The 21,816-nt window shown below is 44.9% G+C and overlaps 1 protein-coding gene across 1 annotated transcript; it reads left to right on the top strand.

The window, feature by feature from the left end:
- The first annotated feature begins 9,178 nt into the window (after positions 1-9,178).
- On the top strand, positions 9,179-21,784 carry LOC120686623 (putative disease resistance protein RGA1). The gene is made up of 5 exons (XM_039968833.1): positions 9,179-9,306; positions 9,422-9,589; positions 9,969-11,028; positions 19,584-21,735; positions 21,771-21,784. Exons 3-5 carry the CDS (start codon positions 9,988-9,990, stop codon positions 21,782-21,784), a joined length of 3,207 nt encoding a protein of 1,068 aa, XP_039824767.1. The 5' UTR covers positions 9,179-9,306; positions 9,422-9,589; positions 9,969-9,987.
- Positions 21,785-21,816: the final 32 nt, after the last annotated feature.

The raw sequence follows: 21,816 nt of genomic DNA on the forward strand, positions 1-21,816 counted from the left end.
GGGAGTGGCGGCCTGGCACCGCCTGTCCTTTGAGCCGTGGTGGAGTGGCCGGCTTTTAATGCCCTCGTACGGCAAGTGGTTGGGCGGCGGGGCTGTTTGTCCCCTTGTGCCGAGGGGTGGCCTCGAGCGCGGTGGAGATGAGTCACCCGCTCGAGGGTAGATCCGCTACCCTCGAGCGAGGCGGAGATTGGTCACCTGCTCGAGGGTAGATCCGCTACCCTCGAGCGAGGCGGAGATTGCCCGGCGGGCCTGAGAGGGACCCTCGAGCGAGGCGGAGATTGTTCCGCGGGTTCGAGGGGTATGTAAATAGGCCGCACGCTGGGCTTTTTTGAGTCCTTCCCTTTCCTCTGAATGAGAAGCAGGCCGTGGGCCTTCGTGGGCTTAGCCATCTTATCAGGTGTTTGTGTTTTTAAAAAAGCGGTCTTAGTACCCCAATTAGGGTGTCCCTAATCGTGGTACCCGACACACATCGCCACCTCATCAGACCAATGGACCGAAGCAGCGATGTATCCAGCGTGCAGACGTATTAGGAGGCAGATATAGCAGACAGCAGCGATAAAATGAATCATGCGAGGAGTCCAGAGATATAGCAGACAGCAGCTCTGTTTTAAGTTAATCTTTGTGTTTACTCTGCTTTCCTTTATCTCTCCAGTTGATTACTGCTCTTACGCCCGTGCCGACTAGCAACAAAATTTGTATGGAACATAAGGCTTATGTCATGATTATTCTAATGCATCTGCAGCTCTTTCGAATCTTTTGTATATGCACTTTCCCTGACAGAATTGCAGCTCTTTCGAATCTTTTGTATATGCACTGAATAATGAATGGTTCGACTTTTCATGGAGTTTTGAATTATTCTTCTTGCATGCGCGACGGGAGAGCACATGATTCATCCTGCGATCTCTATCTTATCAATAAAGCATAGAGCGAACATTCTTTTCTATGTAAGTAAAATGGTAAGTTGAAGTTTTATAAGCTAATTGGTGTTATAATCAGAGAAGAGCGGAGATTAGATATCTCTATTTCCTTCATGGAGCTTTGTATTATTCTTCTTGCATGCGCGACGGGACAGCAAATGCATGCTGCATCCTGCATCCTGCGATCTGAACCCGATGCACTCGTTCACATGTGACGGTTATTAGTGGAGTGCCACTCGAGGTCGAGGCAGCCCCGTGAGGCTCAACACTTGCAATATTGTATACATATGCTGGTTTTGAACTGTAGTTAATAGTACTACAGACCATTACCATGGCATCCGGCCGGAAAAGACCATATGCCCATCGCCCTGGGGGTTTCCAATCCCTGCCCTGCCCTCATTCCTGATCCCTTTTGCCGGGCTTGCCACTCACGTGCGCTGCGCTCGCAAAACCCATGTCCGGGAGGCCTGAGGCCAACACACTCAAGCTTGATTGAAAGCCAATCAACCAGCCGGATCGGAGCCCTCCTCTGGATTGTCATGTCATCTGGTCCTCTCCTCTCATCGCATGCCCTCTCATCTGCCTGCCATGGGCCATGGCCTGGGACACAGGCCATTGCCGTGGCATCCCGCTGGAAAAGAGCATGCCCATCGCCCTGGGGGTTTTGAATCCTGCCCTCATGCCTGACCCCTTTTTGCCGTACTGGCCACTCACGTGCGCTGCGCTCGTGAAACTAATGTCCCGGAGGCCTGAGGCACTACGGGAGACTGCTCCTTTGCCGTGTGCCAAAAGCACACGGCAAAGCCCGAAAAGCCCACGGCAAAGGATTTGCCGTGTGCCGCACACGGCAAAGGATTTGTCATGTGCCGCACACGGCAAAGGGCACACGGTATACAAATGTCGGAAAAGAACCTCTTTGCCGTGTGCCTTCTGTCAGGCACACGGCATTTTCCGACACCCGGCAAAAAAATGAATAGCAAATAAAAAAAGGAAATCCATGCGGGCCCGACAGCACTCCCGCCGCCGCCCGCACCCCCGCCGCCGCCGCTACTGCCATGCCGGCCGATGTCGCCGTTCGCTCCCCCGCCGTTACAGCCATTTGCACCTCCACCGTCGAGGTCGCACCGCCGCCGCCGTCACACCGTAGCAGCCCCAGCCGCACCCCCGCTCCGCCGCTCGCAGGCCGTCGATGGAAGGCCGAAGCCGCGCCGTTGCCGCTGCTCTCGGGGAGAGGCAGTGCCGCGCCGCCACAGGCCAAGGAGAGGCAGGGCCGCCACCTCGGGTCGAGGCCAGGGGGCCGCGCTATAGGGAGGGGGCGACGGCGGCGGCGCACACGGCCATCCACAAGCGGGAGCGATGGCGGCCATCCACTTCGCAGATCCGGGAAGGGAGCAATGGCAGCGGCCATCCACATCGCAGATCCGGGGAGGGGAGGGGCCGCACCATCGCCGGTGAGGGAGAGGCGGGGCCGCGCGGCTGCAAGTCGAGGATGGCGAGGGCGCCGCCACAGCTGCTCAGGGAGGGGCGAGGGCGTGCCGGCGCTGCTTGACGAGGGGTGGAGGGAGGGAGGGGCGCCGCCATGGTAGGGGAGCGAGGGGTGCCGCCTGGGCCGCGCCGTAGGGAGGTAGGAGTGCCGCTTCAACCTCGCCGGAGGGAGGGAAGGGAGCCTCGCCGGAGGGGATGGAGGGGAGGGAGGGGCGGCGGCCGACGCGGGGTGGGAGGGGCGGCGGACGGTGTGTGGTGTTGTGTTCGTGTGTGAGTCGGCCCAGGAGAGGATAAGTAGTGGGGCGGGACGGCTTTGACGTGTGCTACAGATCCGGCACACGGCAAACTAGTCTACTTTGCTGCGTGCCCATTATACGACACACGGCAAAGCAAACTAGTTTGCCGTGTGCCAGCACACGGCAAATGAGTATTTTCCAATTTTATGCCTTTTGTACACAACTAAATTATAATTATCAAACGAATCCAAAAAATAACCAAAATTTGGCACGAAAGAATCTAAATTATGTGTTGCATATACAAAAAGTTTTGAAGTCAAACCCCAATTTGTCCGTCACTTTGACTCAAAATCTGAACGACTCCTTCTCAACTCAATGGATTTTCTCCGGAGATGCTTCGATTTGTAAGGAACGTACGTGATAACTTGTGTAAAACCTTGTCGATTTTTTACCACAGCCTCGATGTATGAAATCATGATATCATGACAAAATTTATGTTTTTCGGACTTTGTTTGCTTTTTATACAATTTTAAAATGATTCAGCCACATGTTCGTGGTCATGATTCGTGAGCAAGATGTTCGAAATTCCCTCCTATTTTATGGATGCGGCCTCACACTGGACTCAATAACGTGAATATTATTTTTCGATTCATTATATTCCGTTATTCAAAACACTTGTAGTTGAAATTTGGCTTATCCCCAAAAAATATGTTTAATGAAATAAAATGATTACATATAGAAAAAAGACCAAGAAAAATACCACAAATTAACATGGAGTACCATGTACAATATGTGGATAGCAGAAAAAATTCGGAGTGTGGAATCAAAATTTTTTAAAACACTTTGCCGTGTGCTAAACTTTAGACACACGGCAAAAAACTATTGCACACGGCAAAGTTTCTGATTTGCCGTGTGCCAAGGCAGGCACACGGTAAAAAAGACCTTTGCTGTGTGCTCGATTTTGCGCACATGGCAAACCCTTGCACACACGGCAAACTACCATTTTCCGGTAGTGAGGCTAACACACTCAAGCTTGATTGAAAGCCAATCCCCCAGCCGGATCGGAGCCCTCCTCTGGATTGTCATTGTCATCTGGTCCTCTCCCTCTCATCCTCCTCTCCTCGCAGCTAGCTGCGCTCATCGCTTACCCGCTCGGCTCGGCTTGGCTTCGCATACATACCCTCCTCGTTGGCATGCGGTGCGGCATGGATTTGTCTTTTTAGGAGCGAGTCTATTGTATTATTCTTGTTGCATGCGCGACGAGACGGGAGAGCATGCATCCTGAGATCGGCACCCGATGCAGTCGCACGTGATGGGTTCTCAAGCAACTCGAGCCAACAACCCTGGGAGCTCTACACCCTTTTATTTCACCCTGCATGCTGATCTTAAACCATACCAGTTGTTATTATTTTACCATTGAAGAAAAAAATAACTTCATCCGGCTTCTACTGTATTTTAACCTACCCAAGCTTACAAACAACTTCAAGCTGGAGTACTCGTTTGGCTTGCTCTCCGTGGCCATTAGCGATGGCTTCTAATGTATTTTAACCAACCCAAGCTTATAAATTCATTCTCTGACTATCTGTCACTGCCGACTGAATCCCTTCACTATCACTACCTTGGCCATGAATCTGAAAGCTGGGGGTTCGCATTAAGTTACTGTTACATGCACGCCGTACCTACCACGCCAGCTGCATGCAGTCCAATGACAGCATTGTATTTTTCTGAAGGAAAGGAGTTGTACACTATAATAGACTCGGGGAACCCATCTTCGTTTATTAATTCACCTCGGCTGCCACACTAACGTGCCACACCCTCGTTGCAAGTGTGGCGCCGCGCCACTGGCAAAGTTAAAGTTGCATGGATTTATTTGCTTGTACACAGCCTTAAATGGTTAATCTATTGTTCTGACATCTTCATAATTTATTTAATAGTATCTATCTTGGCTCTCACAACATCTCTCATGTAATAAATAAAGTGCGAAGCACACTTCTCTCTATGTGTTAACTCTTAATAAAGATGAGCTAGTACACTCTCTTTCTTTTTCATATAAGCAAAATGACAATTTAAATTTTTATGAGCTAATTATAAGGTGTTGTTGGAGGAGACATCAGATTTCCCTATTTCCTTGAAGAAATTTTGTACTCCTCTTTCACGGGCGACGGGAGGGCATGGATCATTGCAGCTTGCAATCTGAAGTTCTGAACCCGATGCAGTCACACGTGATGGTTCGAGCCACTCGAGGCAGCCCCATGAGATTTAACACATGTATGCTGATCTTAAACTGTAGTTAAGTGTACTAGATGCCATCTGTTATTTACCCTTGCCACCTCCCAGTCTCCCACTGCCAACTCCATTGCCAGCTATACGGCAGTTCTTGATGAAAGCGATCGGGTGCTCTACATAAGAGGGGGACGTGAATTATGCACAATTAAAATCTTAACCTATGGCTCCAACTAGTTTGCACAAAACTTAAATTAAAACAAGCTATCTAGATGTGCAACTACGGTTCACCTTAGTGTGTAACCCTCATCCCAAAAGAGTTTTACAACCTATAGCCAATCCTAGTACGATACTACACTAAGTAAAGACATACAAGCTGCAATAAGAAATGCGGAAGCTTAAAGAGAGGGATGAGAGGAAGCGAACTCTCGACACGAGGATTTATCTCGTGGTTCAGTTTGCCACAAAGGCGCCCCTGCATCCACGTTGTTGAAGCACTCACTAAGAGTATCGCTTTCCGGCAATCAAGTCTCTTCCGTGAACACAATCACGGTCACCTTGATCCCGATCTTCACTAAGGGAGATTGCCCACGAAGGAGGGGTCTCCGTCCCCCGCACAATGTCGTCGACGCCGCTCCACACCAAGCCGGAGGGTCGTTGACTTGCCGGCGAGCCACCAATTGCTCCAAGGGGCCGGCGCACTGTAATACAAGTGTGGTCCACTCTAGAACCAGCCACAAGGATCTCAACCTTGCTTGTTCACTCACTCAAGAGCTAATTTAGCACTAACACTTTACAAAGCTAGTGCTAAAACCTAAGGATATGATCAATGAGCTCTTGTATGGCTTGGAGGTGTTCTTGGGTGTGTGTATGATTTCTAGCAACTCCAGCAAACTTCAAATGGCCGGGGGAGCTCATATATATAGGCCTCCAAGTCGAATTAGCCGTTTGTAGCTGTTAGCATCTTTCTGCATAGGCATCAGAACATCCGGTGCATAATGCATCGGTTCTTCCGGTCACTCTGCGCTTTGAACTAGCCGTTGGCTTCTCTGACATGGCCGCAGCACCTTCAGGGACCATCGGTTGATCCGATGTTTATGCGTCGGTTCTTCCGGTGACACTTGATCTGCAGATAGCCGTTGCTCTTGCTGACGTCATTGCACCAATGCCTTGCTCCGACGCACCATCGGTTCAACCGGTGCTGAAAGTTTGGCTGCTGCATGCTTGACAACGTCTCTGGAACATAGTACGTTGAATGCACCGACGCTTCTCTTGACACCGTCGGTTCAACCGGTGCTTCATTCTTTCTTTACTTGATCTCCAGAGGCGCACAAACTTGTGCCAATGCCAGAGCGTCGGATCTTCCGACAACCATCGGATGCACCGATGCTATGGGCATCGGTTCTTCCGGTGCTACTGATTTCAGTAGAACTCGTCCAATCCAGCATTTCTTTGAGTTCTTTCTTTGTGTTTTGCTTTGCATGGCCTTTTTACTTCATCCCTAGGATCTAGAAATATTCACTTAACAAAATCATTAGTCTCATTGATTGCAATGTCATACGATCACCAAAATCACTCGAAATGGCATAAATGGTGCCATGTTCGTTACAATCTCCCCCTTTTTGGTGATTGATGACAACACAATCAAAGCAAACATAAAATTTGCAAGAATTGACAAATTGAACCACTTACACTTGCTTGGATGCTTACCATCATCCAATGACGGTTTGGCCTCCCCCTAAAACCATGATCCCCCTTTGTTCCTTCCCCTATTTGCTACTCTTCTCTCATATGTTGACTTGATCCAGTCGGCATTTTCCCCCTTTGGAAAATACTTTTCCTAATTGGGAACATATCTCCCCCTTTGTTGGGAATATGTCTTGCTTTGATCCACATTTCTTCCCCTTTGGAATCAAATCACCTAAAAGGTCTTGCACCTAAAAGGTCTTGCAAAATAATATAGCTCAAGAGAAGATTAGTAGCCTAGGGAGTTAGTTTCATGACTTATGATCTAATTGTATGATATCAATGAAGATACCAATTGAAAATTTACTATGGTGGATCACAAAATCACGAAACTAACATGACATGAGCTAAGCTTTCCACAAGTGTGTACACAACATGATAATGTGAAAATCAAGTGTGCAACTAAAAGTTTCAACAAGAAAGTTTAGATCATATCATGCACGGAGGTAGCTCTAAAAAGGTAAGATATTGACAATTATACCAATTGAATGAGTTTAGAACCTTGCATACCTCCGGGGGTTCTTTGTTTACCTTACATGTACCAAATTGAAAGTGAATTGCAACCAATTGAAAGTCTTTGAAAGTGTACAACCTTTGCAGAGTTAAAACTAACTGGTTAGCCGTGCTCATGGTCAAGAGCGGCTTGGACCCTCACATGATAATTGAACTTGAAGATGATCTAAATTTATGCTTTATTTATGATGTTGATGATGGTTATTTCATATACTATTTATGGGTTAGTGGTATAAACTTACATTTAGTTAACGCTGGCTAAATAAAACTTGATCAATTAAAAATGCTTATCGCAGTTAAACCATGTCCGTTATTCCTTGATTCAGCCTTGCATGTAATATATAGTTGTTTTCCTACCACTTGTTGAGTACCAACCATAAGTATACCCACCCTTGCATAATGTTGTTCAGACCAAGATAATTAGTGCCCAGAGTATCCAGAAGACTTCGAAGAGTTCTAGGCGTATGTCTCCCAGGCGACTGCCCATGCTTGAGGATTCCGCTGCTACTCTGAGACGCTATTTATTCACATAAGACTAAGATATTCGGTTATGTAATCAAGTCTTTAATACTCTCTTTCGTTATGACATTGTTACGATATTCGCTTTATTTGTCTATCGTATGTGTGTAAACTGATCCTGGCGCACATATGAGATGCATTCGATTTCTTTCTTACACTGGGTGTGACAGTTACTGTTACATGCATGCCGTACCTATTGTATTCTTGTTGCATGCGCGACGAGACGGGAGAGCATGCATTCTGAGATCGGCACCCGATGCAGTCGCACGTGATCGGTTCTAAGTAACTCGAGCCAACAACCCTGGGAGCTCTACACCCTTTTATTTCAAAAAAAAAAGAACTCTACACCCTGGATTATGATCTTAAACCATACCGGTTGTTATTAGGGCCGTTTGGATGTGCTTCTCTCAGAACGATTTTACCAGTGAAGAAAAAATAACTTCATCCTGGTTCTAATGTATTTTAACCTACCCAAGTTTACAAAACAACTTCAAGCTAAGAGTACTCGTTTGGCTTCCTCTCCGTGGCCATTAGCAGCGATGGCTTCATATGTCATGAGTAATAATTTGGTTACAAGATTCGTCCTCTGACCATCTGTCACTACTCACTGCTGACTGAATCCCTTCTCTATCACTACCATGGCCATGAATCTGAAAGCAGGGGGTTCGCATTAAGTTACTGTTACATACATGCCGTACCTACCACGCCAGCTGCATGCAGTCCAATGACAGCATTATATTTTTCTGAAGGAAAGGACTTGTACACTACAACAGACTCGGGGAACCCATCTTCGTTTATTAATTCACCTCGGCTGCCACACTAACGTGCCACACCCTCGTTGCAAGTGTGGCGCCGCGCCACTGGCAAAGTTAAAGTTGCATGGATTTATTTGCTTGTACACAGCCTTAAACGGTTAATCTATTGTTCTGACATCTTCATAATTTATTTAATAGTATCTATCTTGGCTCTCACAACATCTCTCATGTAATAAATAAAGTGCGAAGCACACTTCTCTCTATGAGTTAACTCTTAATAAAGATGAGCTAGTACACTCTCTTTCTTTTTCATATAAGCAAAATGACAATTTAAATTTTTATGAGCTAACTATAAGGTGTTGTTGGAGGAGACATCAGATTTCCCTATTTCCTTGAATAAATTTTGTATTCCTCTTTCACGGGCGACGGGAGGGTATGGATCATTGCAGCCTGCAATCTGAACCCGATGCAGTCACACCTCACACGTGATGGTTCGAGCCACTCGAGGCAGACTGTAGTCAGTTGTACTAGATGCCTACTGTTATTTATCCTTGCCACCTGCCACTGCCAACTCCAACTCTAACTCCAGCAGCAAAACGAAGCCACCAAATTCATTGCCAGCTACGGCAGCTCCATAACAACCTCACGTTGGAGCAAAAAGCCCTCCCGGTAGGGATCCTAGCTCCCTTCTCCACCTTAGTCGATTTCATCTCGTCCCCAGTACCCAGCCTACCGCAATCCTCGCCTTCGATTGGCCTTCACCTCCCTCTAGCAGAAGCTGTGTGAAACCGACGACGACCGTGTTGAGGCCAGATTTGTCCGCCTCTAACCCTGTGCACAATCAGATCCCATCCTAGGAACCACATTGGCATTGGCATCGGTTCTGGTGGTCGCTCGACTTGCCGGCCTCAGGTTAGTTTGTGCAATTGTAATGCTTAGTTCTGCCTCTTGGTTCCTGCCGTTGAATGGGGCCCGTACGAATCAGAGACCTCCAATTTTTATCCAATTTGTCTGTTGCATCATGCAGTGTCATCGTTGGACTTTAATTAGGAACTGCCTGTTTCCCCTGATGGGAGATCACTGTTGTAACCAATAAAAGGATTCAAATTCAGCTGACGGGATATCACTACCAAAAAGCTCAAGATCCGGGACTACACCCCTCCCCAGTCCCACCTAGCTTGCTAATATAATCGAGGTACGGTAATAAATCTCTGTTGGACATTGCATCTAGCATTACTGATATTTAAAAACAAACATACAAATTTTCTATAACAAATTTTGGCTTGGTTTCAAGTTAGCTCTGCCGTCCCGTGTCAGTGTGCCTACATTACGTTCCAATTCAGACCCTTGAGTGTTGACAGTTAGGAGTTTGTTGATATCAAGCAATTTCTCTATAACAAATTGCTAGCTTGTTGTAGGTATAGTGATTAATTATTCTCCTTCCTTTAATATTTCATTCTTCTTAGTACGTAAAGGATAAGAATTAATTAAACCTTTCAAAGTAGCTCCGACATCATTTTGAAATCAATTCCACGTAAAATATGATATTTGTTTAATTTTTGTACAACATACAGAAACCAAACCTGGCTATTCATGGCGGGCGTCCTCGATGCCTTGGCATCCTACGTCCAGAACATGCTTACAGAGATGGCAAGGGATGAGGTGCATATGCTGCTGGGGGTCACCGGAGAGATCGACAAAATGGACATCAAGCTCAAGGACCTCAAGAACTTCCTCGTTGATGCTGATAGGAGGAGCATCACCGACCAGAGTGTCCAGGCATGGGTACTAGAGCTTAGAGAGGCCATGTATGATGCCACCAACATCCTCGACATCTGTCAGCTCAAGGCCATGGAGCGTGGTCCAAGCCATGATGCAGGGTGCTTCAACCCACTATTGTTCTGCATGCGGAATCCCATCCATGCCCACAAGATTGGCAGCCGTATCAAGAACCTTAACCAGAAGTTAGAAGATATCAAGCAACGTAGCTTACATTTCAAATTCATCAACCTCAACTCATACAAAGACCGTAGCAAGAGGGTGACTCGTCCTGGTAGCCGTGAGACATCTGCTGAGCTTGACGAGTCAAGTTTGGTCGGTGAGAATATTGAGGAGGACACAAGAAATTTGGTGGAGATGCTAACATCAGCAGAGCTATCAAAATGTGAGAACAACAAAATTTTGGTTTTTGCTATCGTGGGAGTTGGTGGGATTGGTAAAACAACCCTAGCCAAGAAGATCTTCAATCACGACATCATCAAAAAAGAATTTACAAAGGAAATATGGTTAAGTGTGAACCAGGACTTCAATGAGACTGAGTTACTAAGAAGAGCTATCATCGAAGCTGGGGGTGACCACCAATCTGTTGGAAATACGAGGGGCGCGCTTGAGCGAGCTCTTAAGGAAGCCTTGAATGGGGAAAAGACCTTATTGGTGATGGATGATGTTTGGAAGCATCAAGTATGGGAGGATGTGCTCCAAACTCCCTTGGTCAGTGCTGCACTAGCTCATGGTAGCCGTGTCCTCATCACCACAAGACATGTCATGGTTGCGAGAGGGATGATGGCAACAAAGCCCTACCACTATGTCAATAAACTTGATCCCGAAGATGCATGGTTGTTGCTCAAGAAGAAGGTTCGTAACTCAGAATGAATAGAATCATTGTTTTTAGTTCAATCATAATACAACAGCATCACACTAAAGTACGATGATTCTTAGCTGCACTAATATTAACACCAGGAGGTGGATCCCTTGCGACCACATTAGTTTTTGTCTTTTGGACATATCGATTTCTACATCAACAATGTCAAAGATTTAGGTGGTTATCGTAGATTAATTTCGTAATGCCAGAGGTGGATATTTGTTTATAACTATATAGACATCCTAGGGTAACGTTATATCTAAGTACTTTTAGGAAATTAAATTAAACCATAGACTAGTGTTTTTCTCCACGGCATCCATCTCCACCATAACAACAATGTCTTGTTCCTTATCTCTATCTATTCTGCATTACAAATTTAGGGGTTTACTTCAGGGTGACAAAGATTCGTTATGATGCTATTGTTAATGATGATTAGATCCTGCTGAATGTATGGATGAATGATATTTTTAGAATGTTAGGGAGTTACTTATGAGGATTTACATGAAGGGTCTATGTTAATATAACTAATTCGTGGCTAGCCTCTACGTGAAAACACTTAGGATCCTAGGTTGAAACTCTAACAAATTGAAAAATCCTAGAAAATCTCAAAAAAATCAAAAGCATCCAACCATCAATCAGACAACTCTAATCATAATAGTCATTGGATTACTCACATATGCTATTATTAACATAGACTAAAGTAACTCCCTAAATATGTATCTAAATTACTCACCTCTGCCATTATATAAAAAATCTAAAGTAACTCCCCGATCTTCGTAAATTACCCACCTATGTCATTATATAATAATGCAAATAACCCCTTAAATTTGCATATCGATTAAATTATGTCATTATTAAGAGCTAAAGTAACTTGAATCTAACTTGTATAATCATAACATAGTACTCCCTCCATCCACTTTTGATAACTATATTTCACCTTGACACAATGACCAAAAAAATAACCTTACTTATCATATAATAAATGCAACATGGATTTTTTTATTGGTTCTCCAATATTTTAACTAGGAGCTCCTCGGTACTAGTGCTATTTATTGACATAGCTATACCAATTGCAAATATAGCTATCATTTTTTAACATTAAGTTTTTGAAATATAGCTATCAAAAATGGAGGGAGTATTAAAGTGCACCAATATAAAATTCTAAATTATTATCTCTATTATTATTAATATATCGTATGTAATTGTTTATATAAAAATACTACCCACCATATGTGTCACCCTGTATTCATGTATGGTGGAAGAGATAAGAATACCAATTCATAAATAAATGATTCAATCAAATATATATCGAACACACATGAAGTTGTGATGCCAAATGAAATATATTACAACTTGATAACGATAATATGTATTTTAAAATATGTGTTAGAATATTTGATAGATAATAGAGGATGTGAGATTTAGAATCACTACTACAAAAGTCTTAACCGAGGTGGGAAAAAATAATTAACCGCATACCCTTAAAATGAATCTCGTCCATTGGTATTAGCTATGTCAGGAAAGACATCTGGATATTCACACACTACTCTGATATCTTCCATTGAACTCCCTTGTAGCTGACTCATTGTACCATCTGCTGCTGATGGAAGCCTTGCCCTGAACTCAAACCATTCTCCTGATGGGCTAGTAAGAAGTACTGATCTCTTGGCACATTGAATGACAGCATCCACCTTACTCAACCATCCCATTCCAAGAATGACATCGATACCACTAGAGTCCAACACTATGAAATTTGCACGAAACTCTCTATCCAAGATCTTGAAACTAACACCAACACAGTGATACATGGCTTTCATGTCTCCCCTAGGTGAACTAACTAGCATGTGGTTTGGTAAAGAATGCACAGGAATACCATGCTTTGCTACGAACTGAGCAGAAATAAAGGAATGCGATGCTCCAGAATCAAATAAAATAGATGCAGGAGCTGAGTTAACCAAGAACATACCAAACACAATGTCCTGGGCCTCCTATGCGGTCTCCGCAGCTACTTGATTCACCCTGCCGCGAACATAATTCTGCTGATCCTTATTCTGCGAGTTCTGGTTATTGTTTCTTTGCTGCTGCGGCTGCTGTTGAGGAGTCTGTCTTTGTGCACTATCATTGAACTGACCCAGTGTGTTCAGGTCATTCCGCTTGGGGCAGTTGTTAGCATAGTGCCCGATTTCACCACACCTATAACAAGTGTCCTTCCTAACAGGAGCAGAGTTGGGATTCCTCATGGGTGTACTGGTGAGAGTATTCTGGTGGTTCTGAGGGAAGTTGGAGCGTGGCGCCTGTTGTCCAGTGTGTGGAGTTTGCGGAGTCTGCTGATTCTGGCGTTGGTACTGATTTTGCCCGTAGTTGACATTCTGGCCTCTAGAACGGAAAGGTGCTCCCTGTGTAGATGCAAAGCGAGGACGGCTGTTGCTTGACTGTCCCTGTAAGTCCATCTTCATTTTCATCTCGCCTATCTCCTTGCGAGCATGCTCCACCTTGATGGCATCGTCTACCAGCTCCTGGAAGCTTGCAAAAGTATGACACAACAGCTGATACTAGATGGCTCCACTCAGACCATTCCTGAAGTGATCCTGCTTGTCTTCATCATCTGCAATATTTGCTAGAGCATAGCGAGACAACTCAATATACTTGTCTCGGTATTCAGTCACTGACATACCTCCCTGCTTGAGCCCAAGAAATTCCTGCCTCTTCAGCTTCATGAGGCCCTTGGGTATATGGTCCTCTCTGAACTTGGCTCTAAATTCCTGCCAGGTTATGGTGTTAGGAGCATTGTGGGCTGCGATGTATGCATCCCACCAAGCTGCAGCAGTTCCCTCCAGTCTTCCCGAAGCATAAAGAACTCTTTCCCGATCGGTGCATTGGGCGATATCCAGCATCTTTTCAATGGTCTTGATCCAATCAACCGCCTGAAGAGGATTTGGCGCATGGGAGAAGGTAGGAGGCTTATTACTCATGAAGTCACGATGACAGTCCCTCTGCTATGGCGGTGGCGCTTGATTCATCTGTGCCTGCATGTTGGCCATTGTCTGGGCCATGTTGGTGAGCAACTGCGTCTGAGCAGCAAGGAACTGCTCCATCCCTGCAGGTGGTGGTGGTGGTGGTGCCTGGTGCTGCTGCTGGTTCTGGGGTCCCTGGTTGTTGTTGTTGTTCTGCATGTTACCGGAGTTGATGTTGCTATTGCCTCCTCTCTTTCCCTGAACTGGTGGCTGATCAACTCCTGAACCAGACCTGGTGTTCACCATCTGATCAGTTAGACAAGTGAGACTCATGAATATATCATGGAAAACAAATAGGATAACAATGGTAAGACAAGGAAAATAAATAAAATAGATAACCCCAAAACTTTACTAAACTAACTAATCTTTATTAAAAACTTGATGTAATTGTGGTAATCACTCCACAATTCCATCGCAATCATTACAAAGAAGCAAATCACGTAGTTCTCACAATAACAAGCATAAAAACCACACTAATTTAAACTAGCACACATTAAAGAACGTTTTGATCTAACGATTACAAACTGACTTTGACAAGACTCTCCTAAGACTCTTAAGCCTAAACATCTAGAGGTAGCGGGTGCGGTAACCGGGGTCTCCATAGCGAACGTGCTAGCGTGCTGGTGAATTTGCCTTGCGAATCTCCTGCTCATCATCATCTAGTGGGGGTGGTTCCTATTCTCCCTGCTGATGAGCCTCCAAGATCTGACATTGGCGACGTAGCCTCCTCAACTCGTCCTTGACTTCATCCAGTTCTACCCCTGCCGCATCCAGATCAGTGCTGAGAGCGGCAACCATCTCCTATGCAACATCCATAGTGGGGTTCCTCTCCTCAGGGGGTGGACGAGGGATCTGAGCACAGGCTGCACCCCTACTGCGGCGTGGGCAGAATTTGAACTTAGAGTCCGCAAGCTCATCACTGTAGATGTAGCAGATTCTCGAGAGAGCTCTCCATGCAGCTTCACTAACTCCTGCCTCCAGTGATCTCCTCATCACCTGATCGTTGTTCGCATGGATCTCCCTCCGGGTACCAAACCTGGGATGTCGTATGGTGATCACAGCTGACACACACTATTCCCCTTGCTGGCCGGGTCCTTAGTGCGGTAAACTTCAAAGTGTGGCTTCTGGGTGGCGCTAATGATTTGCAGTGCTTCCCACAGCATCGTCGGGTAGGGGCCTTCAGCATCATCTATGTAGTGGATCTCCCTCTGCGCCCGGAACTCAGGCGGCTGTCGTGCATCTCTGGGCGGTGCTAGGGGGTTCCTTGAGTTCTCATCTCCTCCATCTGGGGCGCCTGGTCCACCTGTCAGCTCCAAGGGTTCTTCTTCTGCAATGAGTCATCCCACATGCCACCACCAGAGTAGCCATCATACTGGATGGGGTCTTCATCATCCTCCACTGGGTCACTCAGGTCTCCTTCAGCAGCGGCGAGCACTAGATCCTCTGGTGGTGGAACTGGGTCTTCCTGTGCTGGTGTTGGTGACGGCAGCGGAGATGTCAGGTTCCCTTCTTCATCAACCTCCATGATGCGGCCATCTTGGTCCTCAGCGAAGAAGTAGTCCCTCCCTAGTACTTCCTCATCCTCCTCCTCTGACTGAGCTGGGGTGGGTGAAGGAAGTGCAGGTGCTGGGGCTGGCTCAACAGGTGTGTGACGGGAGAAGGCACGTCCTCCGGTGCTCTTGCGGGCAGTCTGGTAAGCCTTGGCCATCTGTAGCAGGGCAAAATAGAGAAATTTTTGTTTAGCAAAAGTATACTTGAAAGAAGTAAAACAAGTATACCACTAAGGATAGGATAAAAGATGTCAGTATAAATAAGGATTAAGCAATTTTCAAAATAAGCAAGAGCAGAAAGATAGATAAAGACTTGGCAACTAAATAAGACCTTAATTGCGACCGTTCTAACTAGGCTAACGTACTACAGTCAACACTGCTCCGATACTACTTCTGTCACACCCGGTTTATGAGGGAAACCGAATGCATTCTCATATGTGCATCAGGATCAGTTTGCACACATACGATAGACAATAAAGTGAATATCATAACAATGTCATAACGAAAGAGAGTATTAAAAACTTTATTACATAACCGAATGTCTTAATCTTAAGCGAATAAACAACGTCTCAAAGTAACAGCGGAATCCTCAAGCACAGGCAGTCGGCTGGGAGACATACGCCTAGAAATCTTCAAAGTCCTCTGGATACTCCAGGCAATCGTTATGTTGGTCTGAACAGTGTTATGCATGGGTGAGTACACTTATGGTTGGTACTCAACAAGTGGCAAAGAAACAACTATATATTACATGCAAGGCTGAATCAAGGAATAGTTGACATGGTTTAACTGCGATAAGAACTTTTAATTGATCAAGTTTTATTAGCAAGCATTAACTACATGTAATTTTAAACCATTATCCCATAAATAAGCATATAAAGTAACCATCATCAACATCATAAATAAAGCGTCGATTTAGATCATCTTCAAGTTCAATTATCATGTGAGGGTCCAAGCCGCTCTTGACCATGAGCACGGCTAACCGGTTAGTTTTAACTTTGCAGAGGTTGTACACTTTACCGATAATTCGCGTAAAAGTCCCGAAGAACTTTGAACCCAACCACACATGTGTTGATCAGACACAATACCACACTTCTGAGGTATGGTTGCATAGGGATGCTATGAGGCCTTTACAAAGATTCCCTAACAAATGACAATCTGCTAAGGTTTCAAGTCAAAGCAGAGCATAACCCTCCCTAATGGTCAGCTCCTTAGCAAAGGCCGCTACCCCAAGAGGACCGGGCTATACCCCATCGATGCATCCCCTCTTGCCCTTTCGGTAAGATTGTCACAAGGTAGAGTTTCTAATTAATCAGCCAATACCAGAGCCATGTAGTATTGTGGTTGTACTATTTTCCTGGGTGGTTCTCCATGTTCCAATTAAATCATATGATCTTGCTTAACAACATTAACCATAGAACATGAAGTAACATGTGTAGCATTTGTATTAAGTATCTCTACCATGATCTATGTATGAGCAACTAGCAATACTACACAACTTAAATAAATCTCCTGGGTTGATCAAGGCATGGATAAACAAACTAAGGTATAATCCTTAATTGGGTTCCCATCATATTATAGACACATGCATGCAATAAAGTAGATGTGAATAAACTGTGAATTATTTGGGACAAAAGTATGATCAAGGAGCCACTTGCCTTCCTCGAGCTGCTGCTGCTGACCAGCGTCTTCAAAGTCTTGCTCTTGCTGACCCTCGAACGGCGTGTCATCTACACATCACACGAGCACATACAAGCAAACACGTACAAAAAATAAGAAACAGTACAACAATCAATATAAATAGTATAAAATGAAGGTATAAAACTATTCTACACATTGCAAGGATCACGTGAGCGCAAGAATCGTCGAAAACGGATTTAAAACGATGAAGTTATGGCTAAAACAAGACTATAAGGGCTTATTTGTAAGAGCTTTAAAACAATAGGGGCCTAAACATAAAGAAAAGGACTATTCTGAGTTTATTCTTAAAAAGGCTTGGACGCGGGTTAATTTTGGGAAATCAGAGGGGCTCTTTTGCAAAAGTGCAAGGTTGACCGGTATAGGTTGTGTTGACTCGGGTTTGAATCTAATATGGATTGTCGATCTCGAATCGGACGGCAGAGGCGGGTTGGGCGGAGAGAGCGGCGGCGCAAGGTGCCGGCAGCAAGGCTGGGCGGCGGCGGCTCACCGGCGTTTCGCGTACACGCAATTCCGGCCCCGATTCGACTCGGGTTTGGGTCGGAGAGCAGGTTTGCAAGGTTGCAAACTCGTTTATGGGCTCTGGACGGCGATACGGAGACCGGGCGGTGGCGCTCTTCAGCGGATGGCGGAGCGGCCCGTCGGACATGCTCCGGCGAGCTTTTCCGAGCGCAGAAGGGCAAGAGAGAGAGAGAGGGGGAAGCAGATGCGGAGTCTCGTGACCTTCCGACAAAGTTCTTGCGGCGGTCGAGAGCGGTGTAGCGGTGGCGGAACGACGGCGTGGCGGCGGCGGGCTCCGAGCTAGAAAAAGCGGCGGCGCGGCTAGGGTTTCGAGACAAAGGCGGCGGCTGCGGATTTGGTGGGTTTAGGGGCACGGGGCGGCGCTTTTATAGGGCTGGCCGAGGGGCCTGGGCTGGCAGGCCCGGGGGACACGGTGGCGCAGATATCCCGGTTAGATTCGGCTGGGTGTCCGGCTCGGACCCGAGCTCGGAGCCAAGCCCGACAGGTGGGGGCCACCTGGTGGTGAGGGAGGCGAGGGGGGGCGTGGGACGGGCCGCATGCGAGCTGGGCCGGGAGAGGAGAAAGGGAAGGGCCGCGCCGGGCAGGTTTTGGGCCACGGGGATAGAAAGAAGAGAGAAAAAGAGAGTTGGGCCAGCAGCGGGAAAAAAAAAGAAAAGAGAGGAAATGGACCAGATGGGCTGAAAGGAAGAAGAGGAAAAGAGAAAGGTTTTCCATTTTCTTTAAACTTTGATTCAAACAAGTTCAAATTAAATTTGAATTCAAAGAATTCAAACTCAAACTAAACCACAGACAATAAAAGATGCATAACGGCATGAATGCTCACAACCTATTTTCCTTATATTTGTTTTAGGCTAAATAAATTATTTTTAATTCTTGATAAACGCTCTAAAATGATAGATAAGGCAAATAAAACCTTAACGATCCTAAATCAAAACTAATTAAATTTATTTATGTTCCTGATTTGAAATTTAGGGTGTTACAATATGTATCCTATTTTTATATTAATTCTAATTAGCCCTAGTGGAAGCACGGATTGATCGGCTAGTCTAAAAGAAATGAGTGCTACTTGCTACTCTATGATAACAAGTGCTTGGGCTTATGTTTCTTAATTAAGCACGTGGTCTACAAAAATACTATTAAGTATTTTAAAATAGGGGTAGTACCGATGCATGAGTCACGTCTTAGCTAATATGATACTCTCTCCGCCGCTAAATATGATGTTTTGGTCAAATAAATTAGTTTTACTTTTAAACAATTAGTTTGTCCAAAGCATTATAGTTTTATAGTATATTATTGTTCACTAATCTTGTAATTATACTTCAATTCGATTCAATGCTAGTCAATAATAGTTCCACCTCTGAACTCATATATTGTATTTTCATCAAAAACATGATATTGGGAACCATGAGTGATACAGTTTTGTGGATAGGTTTTTTCGCAGTAGCGAAATATAGTTTGCGAACATATAACATTTTTTAGTAATACGTTTCCCAGCCCGTAGTACATCTAACAATGCACATAGTAATAGCTACGTTAAATATGTACTTTTGACATAATTATCTGATTTCTACAAGTGTATGGTAAAAACTATGTTATTTTTCTCTTGGGATGAATGTCCTTACCAATTTTTGCTTGTTAACATATATCTATACATACGGCCGTAAACTCAGGCTCCATTTGTATTTATTTTGTGATGAAGGTAAATATCATGACGCTCTGGCATAAGTGATACTTTACAAACTACTAATTGGCCTGGCTACTGTGCAGGTAGTTGGAAACGGAAATGATGAAGACCAGATTGAACTGCTCAAGGATATTGGAATGGAAATTATAACAAAATGTGATTATTTACCACTTGCTGTGAAAGTAATGGGAGGTCTCTTACGTCAAAAAACAGCAAGGAGACGGGAGTGGGAAAATGTCCTAAATGACTCGATATGGTCAGTGTCCCAAATGCCTGAAGAGCTGAACTATGCAATATATCTTAGCTATGAAGATTTAAGTTCTAGTTTGAAGCCTTGCTTTCTTCACTACTCACTCCTTCCCAAGAGCAGAGTGTTCTTAGATTGTGAGATCATTGGCATGTGGATTAGCGAAGGATTTGTTCATGGAACCTCACGTGACTTGGAGGAAATAGGAAAAGAGTACTACGATGAGTTGATACAGAGGAACCTTATTGAGCCTGATATAAGCTATGTTGAAAATGTACTTTGCAATATGCATGATGTTGTCCGCTCATTTGCTCAATACTTGGCTAGAAATGAAGCACTAGTAGCACAGAACAACAAAGCTGATATTGCTGACAAAATCAATTCACAAAAGTTTCTTCGCATATCGCTGGAAACAAGAGGATCAGAATCAGATGAGTTAGAGTGGTATTCATTACAAGGACAGACATCACTAAGAACACTATTATCAGTGGGGCCTATAAAAATCAAGCCTGGTGATTCATTCCTTGGTTTTTCAAATTTACGGACATTATATGTAGAAGATGCAAATTTTGATGCATTAGTTGAATATTTGAATCAACTTAAACACTTGAGGTATTTATCCATAAAAGAAACCAATACATCTAGGCTACCAGGAAGCATTGGTAATATGAAATTTCTGCAGTATATTAGCCTTCTTGGTTGTAAGAGTTTGGTGAATCTTCCTAGTTCCATTGTAAAGTTGCAACACCTGAGGTTTCTTAGACTTCGTGACACAGGAATAAGCAGCATACCTAAGGGTTTTCATGGTCTAACCAATCTAAGGAATTTACGTGGGTTTCCAGCGCACATGGATGGTGATTGGTGTAGCATTGAAGAACTGGGACCTCTCTGCCAGCTAACTTATCTTACTATAAGTGGCCTAGAGAACGTGTCTTCATCCTCATTTGCAAAAAAGGCCAGGATTGGTGACAAGGTGCGATTGAGCCATCTGTGTTTAGAATGCACAAGTAGAATTGAACATGATGGCCAATTGGTAAAAGATGAAGAAGGCATTCCTGAGGAGCAGCAGCAACAAATTGAAGAGGTATTTAATGAGCTCCAACCTCCGTCTGGCTTAGAAAACCTCGCAATCAGGGGGTACTTTGGTCAGCTGCTCCCAAGGTGGATGATGTCGACAGCACTTGTGCCCCTTGGGAGCTTGAGGAATCTAATGATGGATGACCTGGCCTGCTGCACGGAGCTTCCTAATGGCTTGTGTCAGCTCCCCTGCTTGGAATTCCTACAGATTATGCATGCTCCAGCGATCAAGCGTGTTGGGCCTGAATTCCTACAACCAAACCATCACTGCCACAACCATTCCCAGGTAGGGGTTTCATTTCCTAGATTGAGTGAGCTGAATTTTGAAGGACTGGTCGAGTGGGAGGAATGGGAGTGGGAGCTGCAAGTGAAAGCCATGGCCATCTTGGAGAAGCTAAAACTCAATAAGTGCAAGTTGAGGCGCGTGCCTGCTGGCCTTGCCTTCCACGCAAGAGCTTTGAAGAAACTATACATATATGATGTGAAGCATTTAAGTTCTTTAGAGAACTTTACTTCGGTTGTTCACCTCGACGTGTTTAAAAACGCTGACCTGGAGAGGATTAGTAATCTACCAAAACTGCAGAAGCTCGCCATCGTTATGTGCCCAAAGATGAAGGTATTGGAAGGCGTGCCTGCACTACAAAAACTCAGTCTGGAGGATTATGACATGGAAACAGTCCCAAGATACCTGCAAGATGTAACGCCAAGGCAATTGCTGCTAGACTGCAGCTTACCGCTACTCACTTCCATAGCTGCAGGGAAAACTAGCTGCGAGTGGGACAAGTTCAAACATATCCAGCAAGTCAAGGCATATGCAGGCGATGAAGGTGTTGGGAGAAAACGGTACGTGCTGTACACAAGGGATTCTTTCCGCTTGGAGACAAATATCAGCCACTCTGCTATTGCCGAAGGTAAATTAATTTCCTCTAATATATTTTATTTGCAGATACTCTATTTTGATTGGTTTGTTTTGTTAATTTCCTCTTGCCAAC

Source organism: Panicum virgatum, chromosome 8N (assembly GCF_016808335.1).
Source record: "Panicum virgatum strain AP13 chromosome 8N, P.virgatum_v5, whole genome shotgun sequence".
Classification (NCBI taxonomy): Eukaryota; Viridiplantae; Streptophyta; class Magnoliopsida; order Poales; family Poaceae; genus Panicum; species Panicum virgatum.